The following is a 22,919-nucleotide window of genomic DNA, read 5'->3' on the forward strand; positions in this document are numbered from 1 at the left end:
GTATGCATGCTGGGAGTTGTAGTTTTGCAGCAGCTGGAGAGCTGTACGTTCCCTTCCCCTGCTATACAGCGTAAGCTAGACCACAGCTAGTGGAGTCCCCACTAGTCAACAAGGGACTAAAATCCCGGAGTTGATCCACCGTTTCCAGCAGCAGAAAGGTTAACGGGTTTTGTACATAATAGAAGAACTGCCTACATAGCTGTCAACTCCAATGCTTTCATGTGTGTTCAGATTCTCCAGTAAGGCATTGAAACTCACATTTAAAAGCCCTTTTTTCATGCCTTCTCACATCAAACGCTGGGCTGAAAACCGTGCATCGTGCCGCTAAGATGCTGTTCTGGAGACAGGGCCAGCTTGATCAGCAAATCTCTTGAGGAAAATAAAGTCAGAGACTACAACAGGGTTTTCAAACAACAGAAAGCATCAAAAAGGGAGCCTGGTGGAAAAAAAATTAAAAAAACGAGGTTGCTTTTGCTTTGGCTCCCGTCTGATCTCCCCCTCGCCTGCAGAGCTAATCAGTCTGTGAGTCCCTAATTAGAACACAGCGATGCCACTCACTAAATCAGGAATTACTGCACCCACTCCACAACTAAATCACTCCCTTTCATACAATGTGGCTGAACAGTGTTATTAGCAATCGAAATCTTCTAATGCTTTAGTTCTTTGTATTTACCAAGCTGTTACTTCCGAGGCGTTGATGCCACCACCTCTAGGGTGGGATTGGAACATCAGAGGACGAACAGGGTGACAATACAAAGAGCAATACAAACTTCGAAACACCGTTATGGGGCCCACAATGCTACAACCGTATAGGACTTGGAAACTTACTAGGAAACATACTAAACCTGACGATACTACGGATCCTTTGTACTGGCAGTGATCAAATAAGTGAATAAGTGTTTCTATTTTTGCCTGGAAAAACTCTCCTAAGTTCCTGCTGCTTGGTATCTCCCTTCCATCCAATTTGCAGTTCACTGCCTGTAACTAGGGAAGTTCCATTTACAATGAATACAAATGGCAGGGCTGATTCTCCTCACATCCTCCACACATGTGTCTGCAATCTGCTTTCTCTGTGCAAAGGACTGAATATTTTGGAAATCTTACAATGTAAGAAAATTCTTCTCAGTAGTTGTATCTACTTCTGGGATATTATTCACATACACATACTTTCCTGCTTGTGTATATAGATTGCTCTTTTCCTGTGTCATGCCTGCATGTATTTGACCTATATTTGCAGTTCAGTGTTTATGGACCTATATGATGTCACTTGAGCTTTTCTCCGCTATTTCTTTGGTATTGTACAGTTACTCCTGGAAGAATTACATGTAAATAAACCAAACTAGTTCTACTGGATGGGGCAGCAGACTGCTCCTTATTGTACATGTCCCTGCCCCAGAGAGAAATGGGATTTTTAGCACCAGACTAAATGATAAGACACCATGTCATAGAGCAGATTGTTCTATTGTTTAAACTTCTTATATTATACTTACATTATTATATTCACTTTTCTATGCTTTGGGGTTCAGAGCGGGGTCCTGTTTTGTACATCTTTGCACCTTTACTTAAGCAGAAATAGCTATCGATACCTGATCAGAGCCGTCTACATTCAATATAACAGAAGATGCCTTGGACAACCACTGAAGGGTCTTCCTACAACAAGGGTCTACAAGGGCACGCCACCAGTCTATAATAGCCATATACTATATAGCAAAGTTTTCTTTAATTTAAATGCAAGAGGTATTCACTGTACTTTATCATTCTGTATTTCATAGGGTGATGATATCCTGGACAGAAGTTCAGAACTTATCTATACTGGGGAAATGCAATGGATTTACCAGCCATATGGACGCCAGCAACAGAGAGTCTTCTTCCTCTTCGATCACCAGTTGGTTCTATGTAAAAAGGTAAAAGCACCATTGTAACGTATTTGTAACTGTGTCGCCTGCTGGAACATGCCAGTCTCACCCGGAAAACCCAAACTATACTGTTATTACAATGTATCGAACATTATGGCATATATGACTTCCAAGGGTTCTAGTGATATAATTGGCATCCCTAATAAGTGTATGGAAGATGGCAGACATAGTATATCTCACAATATCCAAATATTCCCCATTTCACCTAATAATTTTATAGCTGCCATGTCTGATGTTACATCAGCCAGTCTCACAGGTCACATTTTCTAAGGCAATGGTATATGCCATCAAAATGTTGTCCCTTGGGTTAGCGTAACATGAATGTTACATATGGGCTGAGAGGTGTACAAGATAGAAATACTATACTTCTCTGTCCTTGGAGCTCCATTGTCTACTAATGGTCACCTTTCCATTGTATGCTGAGGCCGGAGTCACACGTGACCTCAGGCTCATCGATGATATCCGGTCTCTCCCCCATCGACTGTTGAAGCCAATACTTGGTCTCAATGGCCTTTAATACTTGTATATTTATTACTTCCATGCGGTGGATTACGCTGGTTATTAATATAACGATCCTATTTCTTACATGTAATGGACTCCTGTATACGTAAACAGTATTCTATAGTATGTTTTCACCTTATACGTTCAGACTTCTTCTACCGTTTGACGTCTGCTGACAGCCCTTAGCGCTGGCCGTTTGGCTTCAGAATGGCGGCTCTTTGCTGTTTGGGGTGTTCTTCAGCTTATAATAATACATGTCTGCATCTTTAATCCTGAGCACTGGGCAGAGATGACTTCTCAGTTTGATATCTTTGTTGCTCCTTGCTTTCCCAGCTATAAGTTATTAACCCACCTTGCTATCTCCCAAACCTTCTGCACCAGGCCTGGCAGTCTCTAAAGCAGCAGAAGTATTTTCTGCAGATGGTTTCTTGCCTTTTCTTGGATTTTGTCCAAATCGTTGCAATTTACACTTTCCTGACCTTCAGAACAGATAGGGTTTTCCTTTCTATTTCTACGCCGGCCAATGAGGAAATTTCCTTTAGGTACGTTTTAGTATCTACTGATGCTCCTTATGATACATAGCTCAAGAGATGTGACATTTATGGACCACAGCCATAAGCATTTAGAGACTTTGGCTCTGCTCGTACATCTGTTCCTTCTCCGTCAGGTTTCTTTGATACTTGTCTTGTTGGACCCTTTAGAAGTCCATCATGTTCTGTTAGGATAATGGATCTGTTACCGAGCTTCTAATAATGATAGTTATGCCACCAATGCTATGGGGACTTAGACTTTACCGTTCCTTCTGATAACCCTTCCTTGTGCTGCCCACAGGACCTCATTCGCAGGGACATTCTGTACTATAAGGGCCGAATGGACATGGATAGATATGACGTCATAGAGGTAGATGATGGACGGGATGAAGACTTCAATGTGAGTGTGAAGAATGCCTTTAAATTGCAAAACAAGGAAACTGAGGAAATGCATCTATATATTGCCAAGAAGCTAGAGGAGAAGCTGAGGTGGATGCGCGCCTTCCGGGAAGAAAGGAAGATGGTGCAGGAAGATGAGAAGATTGGTAAGATCATCATCTGGAGCAAACAGAACTATTTAGCTTGTATTTGTATGGATTAGCTCAGCACCAAACTCTTTGTAGGAACTTTGAACTAAGTTGATATAGATGTAATGGGAATCTGTTGGTAGTTTTGATCAGATGCTGCTGCTACCACTAAAATAGTCCTGAGATCACCTGTAATTTAGTTATTTTTGTGAATTAATAGTTCAGGTGAATATAAGACATGTTGTAATATAGCTTATCAAAGGAAAACACATCTATAATGGTATGATCGGATCATAGGTATCATCAACTAACCACTATAGGTATCAACTAACCACCATAGATATCATCATCTATCCATCATAGGTATCATCAATTATCCACCATAGATATCATCAACTAACCACTCTAGGTACCATCAACTAACCATCATAGATATCATCAACTAACCATCATAGGTATCATCATCTAACCATCATAGGTATCAACTAACCATCATAGATATCATCAACTAACCACCATAGATATCATCATCTAACCATCATAGGTATCAACTAACCACCATAGATATCATCATCTAACCATCATAGGTATCAACTAACCATCATAGGTACCATCAACTAACCACTATACTGTAGGTATCAACTATCCACCATAGATACCATCAACTAAACACCATAGGTATCATCAATTAACCATCATAGGTACCATCAACTAACCATCCTAGATATCATCAACTAACCACTGTAGGTACCATCAACTAACCATCATAGATATCATAAACTATCCACCATAGATATCATCAACTAACCACCCTGAGTACCATCAACTAACCATCACAGATACCCTCAACTAAACACATAAAAATGGCCATGTGCATTACTGCACAGCAACAAATGTCGATATCTTCCTTATATCCACTGGGCATAGCCATAGGTTATTACTGGAATACTTGCAAGTGTTTTCCTTACATAAAGAAACAGATATTTATACAAATCCATCATTTATTAAATGGCATCTAAAGTGGAGCTTTACTTTAATGGCTCCGTAAACGGGAAGGAAAATGTGAAAAATCAATACGTTTTAGTTTTTGCCAATAATTTGGGCTCGGCGTGCCATGTCCTGTTCGTCTAAGTCTTTAGTATTCTGTATTTCTTGTGGCAGGTTATGAAAAGCTTTTATGTAATTGCCTGCTGAAAATAGGTGAATTCATTGTGTGGGTGGAGATATTTCCGAGTCTTAATTCAAGCGGCGATACTCGTATACTATACTCGTCTGAAACACAGGATTTAACACATTATGTAACGGGAATCCATTTCTAACCCAGCGTTCCCTTACTCGTGTATGAAAACCTTACAGTCATTTCTGTTTATGCCGAGATTCCAGCTGTGGTTACTGGAGGATTATTGTCTATGTGATGCTACAATATTACAGGAATATTCGGATCGTTACAATAAGCGCGACACCAATATACACCAAGAAGCGGGCTAGGGGAAAAAATGACTACGGCAAATGACAATTACAATGGATTACTTACTTCTCTATTACACAAATGGCTTTGGGGCAACCAGAGGTAGAATAGTATCAATATATAGAGATGAAGCGATAAAACTGGGAAACATCGGAGCTGCTACGTTACATTGTTACATTTGATATTACAAAGGTTTGCTATATAAGCAAGTTATCCCCTATCCAATTTAGTGTAATATTGTGACGTTCTAACAAAACCTTTGTCAACAACACAACCATAGAGATACATAGAATAAGTGATGCATATGAAACCATATTGCTTTGAAAAGTTGGTTATCCCATGCCACACATATCAAGACATGTCCAACCAAGAGGAAAGACGAGGAAGGACATCTCTTATAAAATACACAGAATAAGTATTGCATATGAAACCATATTGCTTTGAAAAGCTGGTTATCCCATGACACACATATCAAGACATGTCCAACCAAGAGGAAAGACTAGGAAGGACATATCTTATAGAATACGTATTGTATATGAAACCATATTGCTTTGAAAAGCTGGTTATCCCATGCCACACATATCTAGACATGTCCAACCAAGAGGAAAGACGAGGAAGGACATATCGTATAAAATACACAAAATAAGTATTGCATATGAAACCATATTGCTTTGAAAAGCTGGTTATCCCATGACACACATATCAAGACATGTCCAACCAAGAGGAAAGACGAGGAAGGACATATCTTATAGAATACGTATTGTATATGAAACCATATTACTTTGAAAAGCTGATTATCCCATGACACACATATCTAGACATGTCCAACCAAGAGGAAAGACGAGGAAGGACATATCATATAGAATACGTATTGTATATGAAACCATATTGCTTTGAAAAGCTGGTTATCCCATGCCACACATATCAAGACATGTCCAACCAAGAGGAAAGACGAGGAAGGACATCTCTTATAGAATACATAGAATAACTAATGCATATGAAACCATATTGCTTTGAAAAGCTGGTTATCTCATGCCACACATATGAAGACATATCCAACCAAGAGGAAAGACGAGGAAGGACATATCTTATAGAATACATAGACAACATGAGTAGTGGATGGGAAACCCCAATGACTTGGACCTAGAAAGCAGTTGCCACATTTCATGCCATTGACTGGACAATCTGACTACTAAGATACTCTAACAGTGTCATGACCAGAACTAAAGCCTCATGTAATCCTTACGTACTGCTGAAATGTTGTAAAAATATGTTGAAGAAAATCTAAATTTTTGTCATTTACTCGCAATGTTTCCAAGCTACCTGTGTTAGACATGGTAAGTCCATATACGTATGCGATACATTTTCGTCCAGCATTTTGTCCCTGTGCCGTACACCTGCTTCATTTACTATGGTATCCGATGTGTTGATCACTATCTGCTGTGGCCGAGAGTCCATATTACCGTATTGTGGACATATGTCGAGCGGACATTAGGATTGTATAAGGGTTACAGTTGTCATCCATTTTGTTCCCCTAGGATTCGAGATTTCTGAATATCAGAAGAGACAAGCGGCAATGACTGTCCGGAAAGTAAGCAAACAGAAAGGTAAGTACGGCAAATAAAGTAGATGATGATAAAGGTGAATGTGTCTCCTGGAAATGACCTGTTGTTTGTGGGTTTACGTTAAACATATTTTTAAGGATTTTTGGTCATTTTTAGTTTTCCAAATTAATAATCACATTAAAAAAAAATCCTAAAAATTTTGCAATTCCAACTTTTGCCCCTAAGCCTAAAAGATTCCGTGACTTCCTATAGAGGGGGCTATGGGCCATATATACATTGGTGTGGAGCTCTGTTACCTGTGGAGAGAGGGGAGTAGATACACTGTGACTTCATCTATTGTGGCCGGTGGATTCTGTGTCTTAGTTGTGACAGTCAATGTGCTGTAAAGTGAGGCAACTGCTGCAAAGAAATCTATAGAAAACTGTAAGTCTTCCACTCAACACTACACAAATTATAATGGTCTCCATTGGCCCCACACTTTAGTTGTGCCATATACATAAGACAGTCCTACTTACCCAGTCCCTTTCTCACAGAGCTCTCTTGACCAATGCATTGGGTCTTCACTGAGTCCCAGGCATTACTAGCATCTGCCTGAATAGAGGACCAGGTGGTGGAGCAGGAAGCTAGAGATGGTGGAGCAGGAAGCTAGAGACTCCCTGAATTACTACTGTATTCATCTATATCTGCACCCTGAGGACTAATGCACTAATGCACACGCTGCACTAATACCAGTTATTGCTTGCACTTACATAGATGAAATCGCCAATCACCGCAGCAATGACCGCAGCTGCGCTAACACTATAAGGCTGCGCCCTAAAACACATAAAATACATTTACAAAATTGCCTTGTGTTACAGGTCTCAGCTGTGTGTGCAATTCCTTAATGCATGCTCTGTCACCTATGTCCCCCGTCATCTCCTTGTAGGAAAGCTTACTATTAGATTATCTGGTTAATCGTATTGGGTATCGCTCTGATAATAAAATGGTTTACGTATTATCTGCAGCACTTTGCAGGGTAATGACACACAGACACACATGATGTATAAGGAAGTGAACTCTGCAGACAAACCGCAGGAGTGTACACATGTGACAGAGCGCTACTAGTAAGCGTGTCTACAGCTTTTATTGCACAACTGGGATCTTTAGGGAAAGTCCTTGGGCTAAAGCTGCTTAGTGTTCTCCTGACTGCAGCTGTAATCGGAGCGGCTCCTTATAGGCACGGAGTAATGAAGCTGCTGTATATCCTCATTACCCGAGGCTTCCCTATACACTACATAGATACTTATCTATTATTCATAAATTGCAATAAATAAATAAATAGTTATGCAGTTTAGGAAAGTGCATCGCTACCAATTCTTACATGTTGCAGATTTTGTTGCAGAGATTTCTGAGACTACATGCGAATGAATAGGGCTTGCAGAAATGTAAGTGGTGGTGGCCAAAACAAAAAACCCACTACTCAGATACATGGAACTGCAAAAAATCTGCCTAGTCTGCAATAAATCTGCATGAAAATTTATGTAGATTTTGCTGCAGAATTAATCCTATGACTTACATAGAGATTTGCTGTGAAAATTCGCACCATAAATTTAGTTGCAAGCAAAATGGGGGCATTTACTTAACCCATCTCTGCTAGCTCTCTTGTATGGATGGGTGTAATTTTGGTGCATCTTTGGTACACAGTATGACATGGTTGGATCTGTCTACATTTGACAATTCTGAAGCACAAGAGGGTCAGGGATAGGGTTGAGCTTGAAATTTCAGGATCATTTTTAAAATCCGATTTCCGATCATTTTCCATTTGAACCCGATCCCGATCCCAATTCCGATCCTCATGCAAGTCAATGGGATATTTTTTAATTATCGAAGAATGGATTTTAAAAACAATCCTATTCACTATACAGCATGGAGTCCAAAAATTGTTTCAATTTTTGGACTCCACGCTGTGTAGTGATTGAAAAAAAAATCCCCCGGCTACTTAGGCCCCTGGTGTCTGCTTATCTGCACAGATCCGCTGCCGCTCCCTGTTCTTGCTCCTCTTCTCTCTTTCACATGCCTTCAGAGTGCCGTGTGCGCCCCATCTCCCTAGGTTAGTGTTAGAGATGATGGGAGTAGGCGGGGCTTGTTGTGGCTTAGGAGAGTGTGGGCGGGGAGATGTGAGTGCATCACTCCCAGTACCCGCCCACACTCTCCTAAGCCACAAGCCCCGCCTTCTTCTAGCATCTCTAACACTAGTCTAGGGAGGCAGGGGCTCGCAGGGTGCTCTGAAGGCATGTGAAGGAGAAAGAAGATGAGCGAGAAGAACGGGGAGCGGCAGCACTTCTGTGCAGGTAAGTTGAGCGATCGGGATTGGAATTCCTTTCCCGATCTTTTTTAGGCGGGATCGGAATCCGATCACGATCGTGAAATTTACTCGATCGCCGATCGGGATCCAATCTTTTCCGATCCTGATCGCTCAACCCTAGTCAGGAACTTTATTAAGGCTAGCAGAGTAAAAGTCAATCTTAACAAATTACCACCACCGGAATTTTGATGTTATTTGCAGAGAAGAATGTCAACTATGCCTTATGCCACATCTATCAAGAGTTTCAGAAACTTTTATGACTTGTACAACAAGGGGTATGACTTCTAGGTAGGGTTCAGATCGGGATCGGAAAAGATCGGATTCTGATTGGTCAGAGATTATCTCAAGATCGGCTCATCCCTATTCATATATATATCATTAATAGGGTTGAGCAATCGGGATCGGGAAAGATCGGATCCCGATCGGCAATCGAGCAAATTTCTCGATCGGGATCAGCTGGAAGATGAAATCGGATTTTAAAATCGATCCTGAAATCTCAAGATCGGCTCAACCCTACTTCTAGGTAAATTTTGGCAAATTTGGCCAGATCTAGAATCTGAATCAATTCAGTAATGGTCAATTTTGTAAGGGATCTGGAGAATGCAACCTGCTCTGCCTTTAGGTTCTGCAAATACAACAAACACAAAATAGCAAAAAAATGGCAAAGAATCAGTTAAAAGGATCAATATAAACAGAACCGAGCCGTGCAGAAATCCGCACGGTATCAGTCATAGACTAATTTGAGATTTTGGGACGAGTTCTCCATTCCCAAGGCATCTTTGTAATCCTAATAATAATTGTATTTATATGGCGCAGGCGTATTCCATAGCAATTTACTAGACCCTTTAAGTTCTCCTCATTTGTAGAAGACGCCAATTACAATCCATATATGAGGATTCATTAGAATCTTAACTACTTTGATCTATGGATCTGTGAAATGGTTAACATTCCCCATCCCCCGAGTCCTGTATATTCACCCAGCCTTTGTAGCAACCCTCCAATGCTTTTATTGAAGCCGGGTGTTAGGGAGAATCCCAGCGGTTCGAGCCGCAGTATTTCTTCATTTTGTATCTGTGATGTCTTCTCAGACACTCAAACAGCTTGCAATATTTATTAGGGAGAAATGCTTGGGCAGCTGCTCGCTGCATGAAAACAGGAGGCACGTGGCACTCACATGTTCAGGAGCGAGGAACTTGGCAGTACGGATTGTATCAAATGAAACTTTAATTTCCTCCTGGGAAAAGAAAAAAAAAAAAAAACAGGCGTCACTTGTAGAGGGCTTTTACTCTTCCTATTCTGAGAGAGTGCCCCATTTCTGTTCCCTATGCAAAGTCCTGCACTATAAAGTCATATACTGGAGGCGTAAAGCAGTACCCTCAGAAGTCACCAAACGTCTTATTAGAGCGTCACATGGCTATTGTATCTTATGGAGTTACCAAAGTCTACACAAAAGTAACAAAATTACCCCCTGACCCTAACAGTCTTCATAACTAGAGATGAGTGAACACTAAAATGTCCGAGGTTCGAAATCCGATTTGAACAGCCGCACACTGTTCGACTTTTCGAACGGCTTTCCAACCCCTTTATAGTCTATGGGGGGAAATGCTCGTTTCAGGGGTACGCAAAATTCGATGAAATTATACTTACCAAGTCCACGAGTGACGGTCGGTCTGGATTCTCCTTGAAGTCTTCTCCCGGCACAGCACCCCCACGGCGTGTTCCAGCTGGAATTCACTCTGCCTAGGCATCGGGGCCTAGGCAGAGCCGACTGCACATGCGCGGTCGGCTCTGCCCGGCCCAACACCTGAGCAGAGCCGACTGCGCATGCGAAGGCATGCCTGCGCATGCACAGTCGGCTCTGCCTAGGCCGGATGCCACTGAGCGCACCGTCCAATGGACCACCCAGTGTAAGCCAGCTCATTGCAAGCGTACATTTCCTGCAAGGTTGTAACTAGGGTTGAGCGATTGAAAGATTGGATCCCGATCAGCGATCAAGTAAATTTCTCGCTTGGGATCGGCTGAAAATGATCGAAAATCAATTATTATTTTTTAATGTAGATTGTGAGCCACACATAGAGCTCACAATGTACATTTTTTCCCCCTATCAGTATGTCTTTTTGGAATATGAGATGGAAATCCACACAAACACGGGGAGAACATACATACTCCTTGCAGATGGTTTTTTGCCCTTGTCGGGATTTGAACACCAGGACTCCAGCGCTGCAAGGCTGCAGTCCTAACCACTGAGCCACCGTGTGGCCCCTCTAAAATCGGATTTTAAAAACTATCCTGAAATCTCAAGATTGGCTCAACCCTAAAAGTGACTTTTCCCATAGAGAAGCATTGACTAGGGTTGAGCGATTGGGATCATTATCCCGATCGGCGATTGAGCAAATTTCGGGATCGGCTGGAAAATGATCAAAAATGGGATTTTAAAAATGATCCTGATATCTCAAGATTGGCTCAACCCTAATTGTAACTACCGGCCTGGGACACAAGCCCGGGACATTAGGCGGCCGTCGGCAGTCGCTACCACTATGGATGTTTTGTAATTTTTTTTAGTAGGCCGTTTCCTGCTGGAGTAACCCCAACGGGTAACAGGTCCTATTTACTTACCGATCTTCACTCCTGCTCATGGCTGCCGATGCTTCCACTTCTGCGGAGGCAGCTGTGATCAGGAGAGGGATCGGTTAGTGATGTCACTAGCCCGCGAACCCTACAAACACTACTATCATTATACTCGGGGGGTCTTTTCCATTCGGTTTCCACCCAAAAAAGGGAACAGAATCCCCATACAGGGACTGAGCACAGATGTGACCTGAGCCTAAGGATCGTCACCTTTAGCATATCAAATGATAGCAGAACAGACAAAAGTTACAATAACAACAAAAATGTTGAAAGTAATGATTTTGTATCATATTTTTTCCCTCCCTTCAACCCAGTATGTTACACACTGATATACAGAATTACGTCCCGCACTTTGTAATCACTTTAAGCCATTAAGCTTTTCTTAGCAAATTTTTTGATTTTAATCTCAGCTCAATTTGCCTCTCAGAACATTAATTTGAGTTCCCTTTCAAGTAAGAGCCATCGAGACGCCGACCTTTTAGTCCTAAAGGATTTTTAGAGCTAGGGTTATTGCCAGTTGCCCAGAAGGTCCGCGAGACATCATCACACAATCCTATATCTTACATTTTGCATCATCAAAAGTTTCACATTCAAGAAGTTAGGACACATTCGACCAGCCGGGATTAGGTAAACCATTGGATTAATCTGACTCGCGGAGAGATGGCTGATACCTGGAGCTGTTTAATAGATCTTTAAATACAATCTAAATCTTTTACCAAATCCAAGGTCCTGCTGCCATGTTCCAAACTTTTTAAAGAAATTAAGTCAAGAAAAGTCAGATCAGTTCAGATTTACATTGCTCTTCTTTGCTTGGGATTAGTTTTTCCTGTGCACATAAATCCTCAAGTCTGAAAGGTTTAAAGCATATCTGTGATTCCAGGTGAAGTCTCAAATAGGCCATTGGGGGAGTAATATTGCCATGTATTTTCTGCAGTCTTCATGATTCACTGTAAAAGTTCAACCTATTGAGAGACAGAGGGGGCAGGAACATACCCGGAAGCATTGCACCCTGTCCCAAACTCTAATCGGAAGGTTTCCTGGGTTCTCGTGTTCTATCAGTCTCAATACTATGATCATTCCTTTGCTAATTTATGGGGAGGACATTACAACGTAATCAGATAATCTTTCAATCAAGCGTTGGTGTGTTATACTGTATGTATTACTAGAATGTGATAAGTCCATTAGAAGAATTTCGATATATATGTTCATGAAAGCTTCTGTCTGAGTGTAATAGCTAAGACTTTCATGAGTAACGGTTGAAGTTGCTTTTCGGTGAGTGCAGAGATTCTGAATTGTTACATTGTAGCCAGTTATAAGGGGCAAAGGAGTATCTTATAAGAGGAGAATTGAGTTCATCTAACAAATCACTAAAGACAACATACGTAATTTGGCTTCATACTTGCGCCTTGACCTGTCCACCATTATTCTGGCTAAATCCCTGGAAAAACGGGGTCAGTTGTAAAACCCATTTGTTTCAATGGGTTTGTAAAGCTGTATGTAACCTCTCTGCCATGAAAAAAAAAAAACAACGGTTTCATGGCGGAGAGGCTGCATAAGGACACCGGAGGTTTGCTTTAACACTCATTGAAATGAATGGGTTATTAAACCGACCACTGGGAAGCCGTCCCCTCTGCAGTTTGTCCAGGGATTTAGCCAGAAGCATGGTGGACAGATCAAGGCGCAAGTGTGAATGACACATTACTAGAGATGAGTGAGTAGTACTCGATCAAGTAGGTATTCGATCGAATACTACGGTATTCGAAATACTCGTACTCGATCGAGTACCACTCGCTATTCGAATGGAAAAGTTCGATGCAGAACCAGCATTGATTGGCCGAATGCTATACAGTCGGCCAATCAACGCTGGTTCTTCTCCTACCTTTAGAAGTCTTCTCCGTGCAGCGTCCCCGCGGCGTCTTCCGGCTCTTCATTCACTCTGCCAGGCATCGGGCTTGGGCAGAGCCGACTGCACATGTCGGCTTGTAGTGCAGGCATGCGCAGTCGGCTCTGCCCAGGCCCAATGCCTGGCAGAGTGAATGAAGAGCCGGAAGATGCTGCGGGGACGCTGCAAGGAGAAGACTGCTCGGAGGATCCAGCCCGACCCTCACTCGTGGACTTGGTAAGTATAATTTGATCGAACGTTGCCTACCCCTGAAACAAGCATTTTCCCCCCATAGACTATAATAGGGTTCGATATTCGATTCGAGTAGTCGAATATTGAGGGACTACTCGAAACGAATATCGAACCTCGAACATTTTACTGTTCGCTCATCTCTACACATTACTTATGTTGTCTTTAATCATTTGTTAGATGAACTTAATCCTCCACTTATAAGCTTCTCCTTTGCCCCTTATACCTGGCTACAATGTAACAAATGTATCAGAATCTCTGCACTCACCGAAAAGCAACTTCAACCGTGTGAACGCTGCATAACTAGCACAGTGGAATCTAAGTGACGTTGTCCATCGTAACAGTCTACAAAGTGATGGCCGCCATCATTCCTCAGCTCATATTACGTAAGAGGATGAAGAAGACAAAATACATCAGATTACAATATGTAGATTCTAATTTACTAGAAGTGAAAATCTAATTTGTATAATATAATTGAAGTCTATTGAGCTACTTTTCTAACATGATGTGTTTCTCTCCTAGCTGGCGTCAGCTGTCCTCGCGCAGTCCCTCCAGCATACCCGCCGCCTCAGGACCCCGGGGCAATTCAAGGACAGTATATGGTGACCGACGGCATCAATCAACCACAAGTTTTTGAGTTCACTGAACCCAGGAGAAGTCAGTCCCCTTTCTGGCAAAACTTCAGCAGGTTGACGCCTTTCAAAAAATAATACAAAAAAAAAAAAATTCTATATATAAATATATAAATATATATTGAGAAAGGAGTATTAAAATAGAAAAAAAAGAAATTATATTTATAGATGGACCTTTTTTCGGAGAAGCACTGTTGCAACTATACTATGAAAGGACCAAATACAAAAAAAAAAAATAGCTAACAAGACAGGAAAACAAACTTTAAACAGGTTTTTTTTCCGTAGAAAAAAAAAAAGTTTAATTTTTTTTCCCTTCGGACTACAGGAACTGCTCCGCTTTCGAAAAAAAGCTCCATGAAACATTTCCTCTCTCTCTGAAGAGTTCCCTCACCGTCACAAGACTCTTGCTGTTTTCTTTCCTCGGACTCTGGGACTTCTCTTGCTTTCCGTGATAGTGACCACTAATGTTTTTTTTTGGATTACTTGGTGGAAATTGCACATTTTGCTCAAAGAACATTCTCTCTGGTTATAGAGAGAAAACATACGGTGGTTAATGGAAAGCACTCTAAGTAACACACAACCTGCTTTCATTTCATGATATTCACTCAACATACGTGGCAACACCTTCAGATCCATTGGGGGTCGTCCAACCTCCTTGGCCCTGAAGGGGTTTGTCTTGGCCTCATCCACATTGCTTCCATAAGAGCAACCATTTTGAAAGTGGTCAAATTCTCAACAAAGCACTCCTGCACAAGAAGCAAAATGGGAAGCGTACAGAGTGTAAAGCGTGAACCTACCGTAGATACACGTCCTATGGAGTCAGAGAGACAGCACCCGACGCTGCCTGTGCATTGTATCTACTCTTCTTGTGTAAATCTATGTTTGTTCAGGAGGTGTAAAGATGCAGGAAGGGAAGAAATAAGCTTCTTACTTGTATATTGATCCTCCCACTGTCTTAGCGGTGCCAGAGCTCTGTAGTTCCCAGTGAGTCGGCTAGCTCCTGTGCAGTCTATCTATTGCTTTACTTGTTCCATAGATGTTCCGGGATAAGGAGGACAGTCCATCAAACAGGGATTCTTACGTTGGATTATTACTTTGTAACTATTTATTTTTGTTCTTTCCAAAGAGTTTTATTTTTTGCATTTCTTTCCCCCTTAGAATTCTGAATGCTGTCGCTTCACCTTCCTCGGTGGAGATGGCAGCGCCGTTAGCCAGTAAGTGTTGTTCTTATTTGGAGTCACTGTGAGCTTTGTAACTTTAAAGACCGTGCGAACACAGATCAGATTTGCTGCTTGATGTCCTACACTTTTGGAATACATTAATGCTGCATACTTGTTTCTGCATAGGTGATGCCTGAAGCCAAGGCTGAATGGAGGATTCAGTCTCGTGGTTTGTGCAATGGTCCCTTGTCCAAAATGGCAATAACGTGTGTGGTGTAAAACCCCTGCGGCTTGACATGTACTGTGCAGAGCACTTTAGCCGGAAGGGCAGCAGCGCACTGTAATAATGGCTGTCAGTCCTGGTGCTGGCTTGAGTCATGACATACGGTATCACTTACGATCCTCTGCACATTGGTATCGACAAGTACTTTTATAGCTATCGCCTTCCTTGTCCCTCTCTATCTCTTCCTATGCTATAGCTAGCCTCAAACATTCCCTCCTTCCGTTTTAATTGCCGCTTTTGTTGAGTCTAAACCCTGCACCGAGCGCGTTCTAGGTGGAATCTTGTGTTTTCTCCTTCCTCTGGTATTTAGTATGCTGCGCACTATACCTTCCCATGCTGCAGATAGGCTCATTCATTTAAATGGGTCTGTATCCCCCCTGAGTAAAGAGGAAGATGGTGTCAGAGCTTATTAAACCGTTGCCTTTGTTTCATCTCTCACATCGCTTTCCCAAGGTGATCCTGTCCTTTTGTTTGTAGAGTGTGGATGGTTTTTTTTTTTTCATCCCCTGTCGTCTTGCTACGCTGCGTCTCTTCCTAGAACACTTTGATGATTGAGTCTAGTTCTCCGAGCTCACTACTGCCAGCTGTACCCACTTTTCACTGTGCTGAATGATCCCTGTGCCAGGTGCCTTGGGACCGGCTGTTTATAGACCACCAGCAGGAAGGAAAAGCAAGCGATTTAGGTCAAGCTCAGCTCCTGAAATGTGAAGGTGCATCCACTCTTACACCCATTCATGGTCTTATTCCATAAATCCTGGGTAGGATTATTATTTTTCTTCTTCTATAAAGCCAGTGTGACTATTCAGTGACGGTAGGAGTGTACACCCCAGCACATCCACTACTCGGAAATTCACCTTGAGCCGGTTTATCGTGAGCTGTGCAGGCTGGATACACTCTTATAGACTAGATAGCGTAACCCGCGTCTATAAGGACTTTCTAGGAAAGATTCTAGGTCCTCCTTGGAGGCAATGGTCTGTCTCCTTACACACCACATGTCAGGATGCACTGATCTCTTGTCATTGGAGTCTCAACTCCGACCAGCTGAAGACAATCATATGAAAGACGGGCATAGTGAATGTCAAGTTGGGAGATGAGTACATGGTATCCATTACATGCCACTAAACCTATAGACAATTTTAAAATCGACTTCTATTTTTCTAAATGTTTTATACAGTATCACATCGGTTCATTCTTCAGGGATATTCGAGAAATTACTGTTTATGAGATCAGAGCACAAACTGATTGAAAGAGACATTTGTTCTGTTTCCCTACACAAATTGTAAGATACGGCATGACCCCATATACTGACAGATATACAGATAGAATATATAGCATGAGATCATGGGGTTAAGTCTCCGTCCCCTCCTCCGTCTCCAGCACCATTCTCATCAGTGCAACGTCCTCGCTCTTCATTACCATTCTGTAAGCAAACACTTCTCATCTCACCGAGATACAAGACGCTGCTAGAAGTATTCATGTCTCCGTATATAAGAAGGTGCTCAACTTATACCTACTGTGCATAGGTGCCAAAAGATGAATTAGGTCATTCCAGCATAGACAAGATCATTGTCACCATGATGGGCCAAATGCAGTGACTTGTGGTGCTCGCGAGCCTTGGATTTCCTTGGTTTTTCCAGTGTGTTGCTCTTGTTCTCCTTCCTCTATTAGATCCATATTCTATGTTCTGTCTTTATGGTGTATTTTTCACGTAATATTGGCAGAATATTACCATTATTGTAACTCCATACAAACCTCAAGTTGTACAGAGCGGTAATACAGCGTCCATACAGATTTATGGGATCCTACTGTACCTCTGTATGCCTTTAGGTAGGATTATCATTGACACATAGTGCCATATACAGTATATATATATACGTAGTCGCTATAATGTGCAGTGCTTACAGTGTGCATGCGGCTTCGCGGTGTATGAAAGGTTCACTTGCATGAATAAGAAGCCGGACGACCATATCATTTCAGATGTGAACTCTTCTTATCAGTCTATGCTTTTAGGCATGCATACACGAAGTCTATGGGGGCCATTAAAGCTTGGCTTTCCCATTATATTACAGATGGATGTATAAATAAATAATACAAACCAAAAGCATTAAAATATAGCAAGTGGAATTTGCAATAAGTTATAATAGAAAGGTAATAAACGATCTGACCTACGGTATGTAGTGTTGTTAGTGGTAAGAATGAATGCACCTTCCTTCTAATCTAGCATACAGTACAACCTTACATGATAAATATGCATATCTGGATTTTCTACCTCTCCGGTGAACTGGTATTACAGAGACCTATAGCAGATGCAGCCATGTTTGTATCTCTCTACAGTTTAGGGCCTAGTTCTTTATCAGATTGCTATTCGAATCTGAGACTACCTTTACAGGGGGCATTCCCTTGGTATTTTGTGTTCTCTATCACTCCACATTGTCTTAAGTTGCCATTGGTTTCCAAGAAGGTGCAGGTCACCTTAGAAGAGTAAAGGATATATTTTTGTCTGTAGATGGTTATATACCGTAGTCAGGGTGTATTTTTTCTCAATGGTAAGACCTGCTGCCTGAGATTGTGGCCTAGTTTACCGTTTTGTAGACGTTATTCGGTCAGTTTGCCACCATCGTGTTGGTGTATGGAAACGCTGTTTACTTGAATACATATCCTTCAGCTGCCCACTGTGAGATTATGGCGTGTAAAGGTTATCAACTTAGAAAATTGAAAGGTTATGGACGTCTTAGATGTGGAAAATTTACATTGCAACAATTAAAAACTTGCATTAAGTTTCAGGTTGCAATGTCCATTGCATCCGAACTAATATGTAGTTTCCAACCTGCCCCTGATTCCAGACTAGGGCTCCCAGTAATACATGCTGGATGAGCGCTCTGTGCGTCCAGGATGGGTCAGCATAGTTCTTATTTTAGATGGGTTTCCCATGATGGATGTTTGTTTTTTTTACCTCTCCCCCAAGTGCGTCCATATTCTCTGTCCATATACGGATATAGTACAACCTGTGTGATCTGCCCTTCCTGAAGATGTTAGTGCTGTCCTCCTCCACATTCTGATTTGCTCGGCTCTCTCCTTCCAAGAGAAAGCAGAGAAGAGCAAAGCGAGTCAGAACAGCCAGGAACGGCGCGCCCTCCGCTCCACATCTAAAGCTGCAGATGTGTCCATTCTTACCTTCGCTTCAATTTGGTTTATGACTCATGAAATCAATTCAATCCAATGACATGATAACAAAACCCTAAACATGTCACATTTCACAAAACAAACAATAGCTGCCCACACATGGACACACAAAGGGTATTATATTGTGATACAAAACCGTATTGACTTGAAATGCTACCTACAGATGTACCAAAGGGTAAATTGACTTGACTATTTAAAAATGGCTTTTCCGGTGAGTTATAAACCAGATATACTTGGCTAGATCTGTATTTGTACATGCCCTAGCAAGAAGAAAGGTAAGGAGGACACATCTATACGCGAAAGAGCAAAGTAGTAGAGGATTTTTAATATATTATTAGGAAAGTTACTATTAGGGAAGAGATGGCCCAAACAAGAATAGAATTCAGGGTCCATAGCCATTAAGAAAATGTGTTACATAATTACTGTATGTAATAGGTAACATTCAATGCCAGGGGCCATTCATGAGTAATAGAGATGTTTAAAGGGTTGTCCACAAATTTTGGAAACCCTGGAGAAGGCTTGGGAAGGAAAAAAATAAATAAATTATATATATATATATATATATATATATATATATATATATATATATATATACATACCAATACCCTGTTCCTGGTGCTCTGTCGTCTGACACCACTGTCTGGTCTAGCAAGGACTTCGGCCAAGACAAGCACTGGATAATGGTGGCAGACAATGTAGCGTCCGGGGCAGGTAAGTATAATTATGTTTCCACTTCTCAGGCCTCCTCCATGGTAATAGTGTCGGCCATTTCAATTTGTTAAAACAGGTCATGCAGAGATATTAAGGAAGAGATTAAGGAAAAAATTCTGGCTTAATTAATTTTTTATACTTTTCTAGATGTTGTTCGATCTCTCTAATCCATATCAGTGACATAGAATAGATTGAGAGAGATAACATTCTGCCATATGGCATAGTGTTTGAACATTGAACTCAATAATAAGTATGTTCTGAGGTCCTATGGTCCCACTACTGGAAGCAATTAAATTTGCATATTATACTCTGCCCCTTGCAACAAGCCCTGCCCACCTGTCAAATGAGGGACAGAAAATTTGTAAAACACATAGAAAAGGTGTAAGGCATTTACGCCAAGTTTTTGGCATAAATTACGCCAGAATTCTGACGCATTGTTATTAGTTTATCTGCCCCTATGTACTACTATATACTGTATACACAGGTTATATCTGTATAGACAGGCAGCCCTCTTGTCAGGATCTAAAAGCTGATATGGCAGTCAGGACCACTAAATCCTTCACCGTTACCTGCTATATATTACTCAGATGCCGCTCCTTGACTACGTTTCAGCTCAGCTCCATACTTGAGACACGCCCCCGTCTCATCATTGGTTCAAACTGCTGTACGGCTGCAGCCTGAACCAATCATAAGACAGGGGGTGTGTCTCAGACAACCTCAGACTAGACAATGTAGCTAAAGTGCTAAAGAGCTCTAGAGCTCTAATGGAGCCAAGAAGCTGCAAAATCTGGAGAAAATAAGTAACAGGTGACCACCCCCTGTACATAGTGACTTACATGTAATGTCTTTGCTCCTGACTAGGGTCGAGCCGATCTTGAGATTTCAGGATCGATTTTAAAATCCGATTTCTGATCATTTTCCAGCCGATCCTGATCGTGAAATTTGCTCAATCGCCAATCGGGATCTGATCTTTCCCGATCGCTCAACCCTAGTCAATGCTTTTCTATGGGGAAAGTCACTTTTGGGGTTGAGCCGATCTTGAGATTTCAAAATCCAATTTCCGATCAATTTCCAGTCGATCCTGATCGTGAAATTTGCTCGCTCACCGATCGGGATCCATTCTTTTCCGATCCCGATCGCTCAACCCTACTCCTGTCTAGAAGATCACTTCTTGAGACAACGCTAAGGTCCTCAGGATGGTTTCCTGACCCAGGGCAGCACATTTATTTTCACTCTTGTGCTGTACTTCATCAGGTTAGGAATCCATTGACCGCTATTCTTTTTCAATCTTGAGATATATTAAAATGGAGACGTCTCACAGGCTTATGAAGCAGATTATTGCACGGTTACATTGTATCTTTTCTTGTTGATTTCTACTTCTACAGATGATACTTGTAGAGTTCTACTTGGAGGCTAGACGCCTGCCCATCACCTTCACCTATCTCACGGCAGCCCAGATTGTGGATTAGGAGCCAGTGATAGTTTGTTGGATTTCGGATTGCCTGAATCCTTGTTTCCTTCGGCTTTGTTGGCATATTCTGCTGCTTCTCTTTAGCACTATGTGCAAACGTGAACTGTGACTACTGCACCCAAACAACATCTTCATTGTAAAGCAAACTCGGCATGTCTGCACCTTAGGTGCTGCCATTGACTTGTCACCAGCATCTCCATAATATCAGTATCATCAATGCACAGAACATATATAGATCTACCTGAGTCTACATCTCCATACAAATGCTGAAAAGCCATTGTTTAAGTGTGCCAAAACTGTATTGTGCTACAGATAACTAATACAGGTTAATAGATAATAATAATAATAGGAAATATAATAATAGCTAATAGAAGATAAGCATTTAGTATTATCCTTTAAATCCACATAATAGCAATCCCCCCACCTCTGTATCTATATTTTGAGACAAATTGTTACCGTATAGTATGTTAATGAAGCAGGGTGTTTATCCAAATGGTGCTATTTCTAATGTAGCCTGTACTCGTAGGTCACCGGACCAGCCCTCATTTACTTCTCACTGTATATTGAGTCCATTACTATTGAGAATTCAGCTGATGGATGAAGCTCTATGTGAATCTTAGGCCGCCGTGCACATAGGACACAAGTCATCCAAAGCTGACGATTTCTTTGGCGCCGGCCGACTTTCTTGTGTGTATGGCGGCCTCCTGATTCTTCACTACCAGATGTCGTTGGAGAACGAAGGATCAGGAAGGCTGAATTTTAGAGGCCCAAACCTTGTTCTTGCCAAAGTTAAAGTGGCCGTATGCTTAAAGGGTTTTTTTTGGGTTGCATTATCAGATTATTAGGGGTTTGGTACCCAGGACCTGCACTGATCAGCTGTTGTCAGTGTCTGATACACAGAGAATGAAGCAGGAAGCAGTTAGCGCTGTTCTCATGTAGTGGTGAGACCAGGTTACTACAGGTCGGCTCCAATTCACGTATAAGCTGCAATGAGTCAGTTCAGACATAGAATGGCGCTGTCTGATTCCTGCTCCGTTCTCTTGTGTAGTTGATGGGAGTGTTGGGTGTTGGACCTGCACCAATTTGATACTGATAATCTGTCCTTAGGCTAGATCGCCAATATATCCCTGGAAAAGCCTTTTAAGTAGCTGTCATTTGGCAGACAAGTATTCCTACTGACCCCTCCATACACACACAGGCTCTTATTGGCTAAGCCTGCATCTCTTTTCAATGGGGAAAGGAGAATTATCAGTTTTCAGACACCACTGGTGGATTATCTCCTCTGAGAACAAACAGAGTCAGGAGTCCTCCATCCATAGTAGATTGTCAGCCAGTCCTGTTGTAAATGGTATATTTCGCTGGCATTGTTCTCATGTGTATGGTCGCCTCCAGTATACTCTCCTTTTCCTATTGAAAACACCTGCAGGTATATGGCCACCTTTACGTAGTCCGTGGTATCCGGCCAGTGGTTACATCTATGGTAAGGTGATAAGATATGTTCCCGCTACAGATGAGAAGACATCATTTACTTCCAGCATGGAGTCGCTGTAGGTCAGATATGTGGAAGCCATAGCACAGAGACCTATTGTGATGCCTTCGTGAAATTACCTGTATGGATGCTCGGGGTGTTTTTAGCAAAGTACAGATTGTGAACTGAATTACAATCACATTTGGAAGTGATCTTATGTACAAATTCACACTTTGGATTGTGCTCCATCATCCTATCACAGTACATAGAACACCATCACAACTTTTTAGTTTTTTTTTTTATAGGTATACCCTAGACACAACTGATGCCCTGTATTATAACTAGAAGGGGTGCGGCATGACATAGGGATCTCTCTCCATCTCTGCGCCTTGCACCACCTC

The 22,919-nt window shown here is 41.7% G+C and overlaps 1 protein-coding gene across 2 annotated transcripts in view; it reads left to right on the forward strand.

Moving 5' to 3' along the window:
• The window catches only part of ARHGEF9 (Cdc42 guanine nucleotide exchange factor 9), a 197,952-nt gene extending 181,863 nt beyond the window's left edge, over positions 1-16,089 (forward strand). For both annotated transcript variants that reach the window (XM_075260245.1, XM_075260246.1), the window contains 4 exons: positions 1,773-1,904; positions 3,249-3,492; positions 6,481-6,549; positions 14,133-16,089. In XM_075260245.1, the coding sequence (XP_075116346.1) occupies positions 1,773-1,904; positions 3,249-3,492; positions 6,481-6,549; positions 14,133-14,320 (633 nt within the window). In that variant the 3' untranslated portion in view covers positions 14,321-16,089. The remainder of the gene's footprint in view (positions 1-1,772; positions 1,905-3,248; positions 3,493-6,480; positions 6,550-14,132) is intronic.
• The last annotated feature ends 6,830 nt before the right edge of the window (positions 16,090-22,919 follow it).

The sequence above is a fragment of the Leptodactylus fuscus genome, chromosome 11 (assembly GCF_031893055.1).
Source record: "Leptodactylus fuscus isolate aLepFus1 chromosome 11, aLepFus1.hap2, whole genome shotgun sequence".
Taxonomy (NCBI): domain Eukaryota; kingdom Metazoa; phylum Chordata; class Amphibia; order Anura; family Leptodactylidae; genus Leptodactylus; species Leptodactylus fuscus.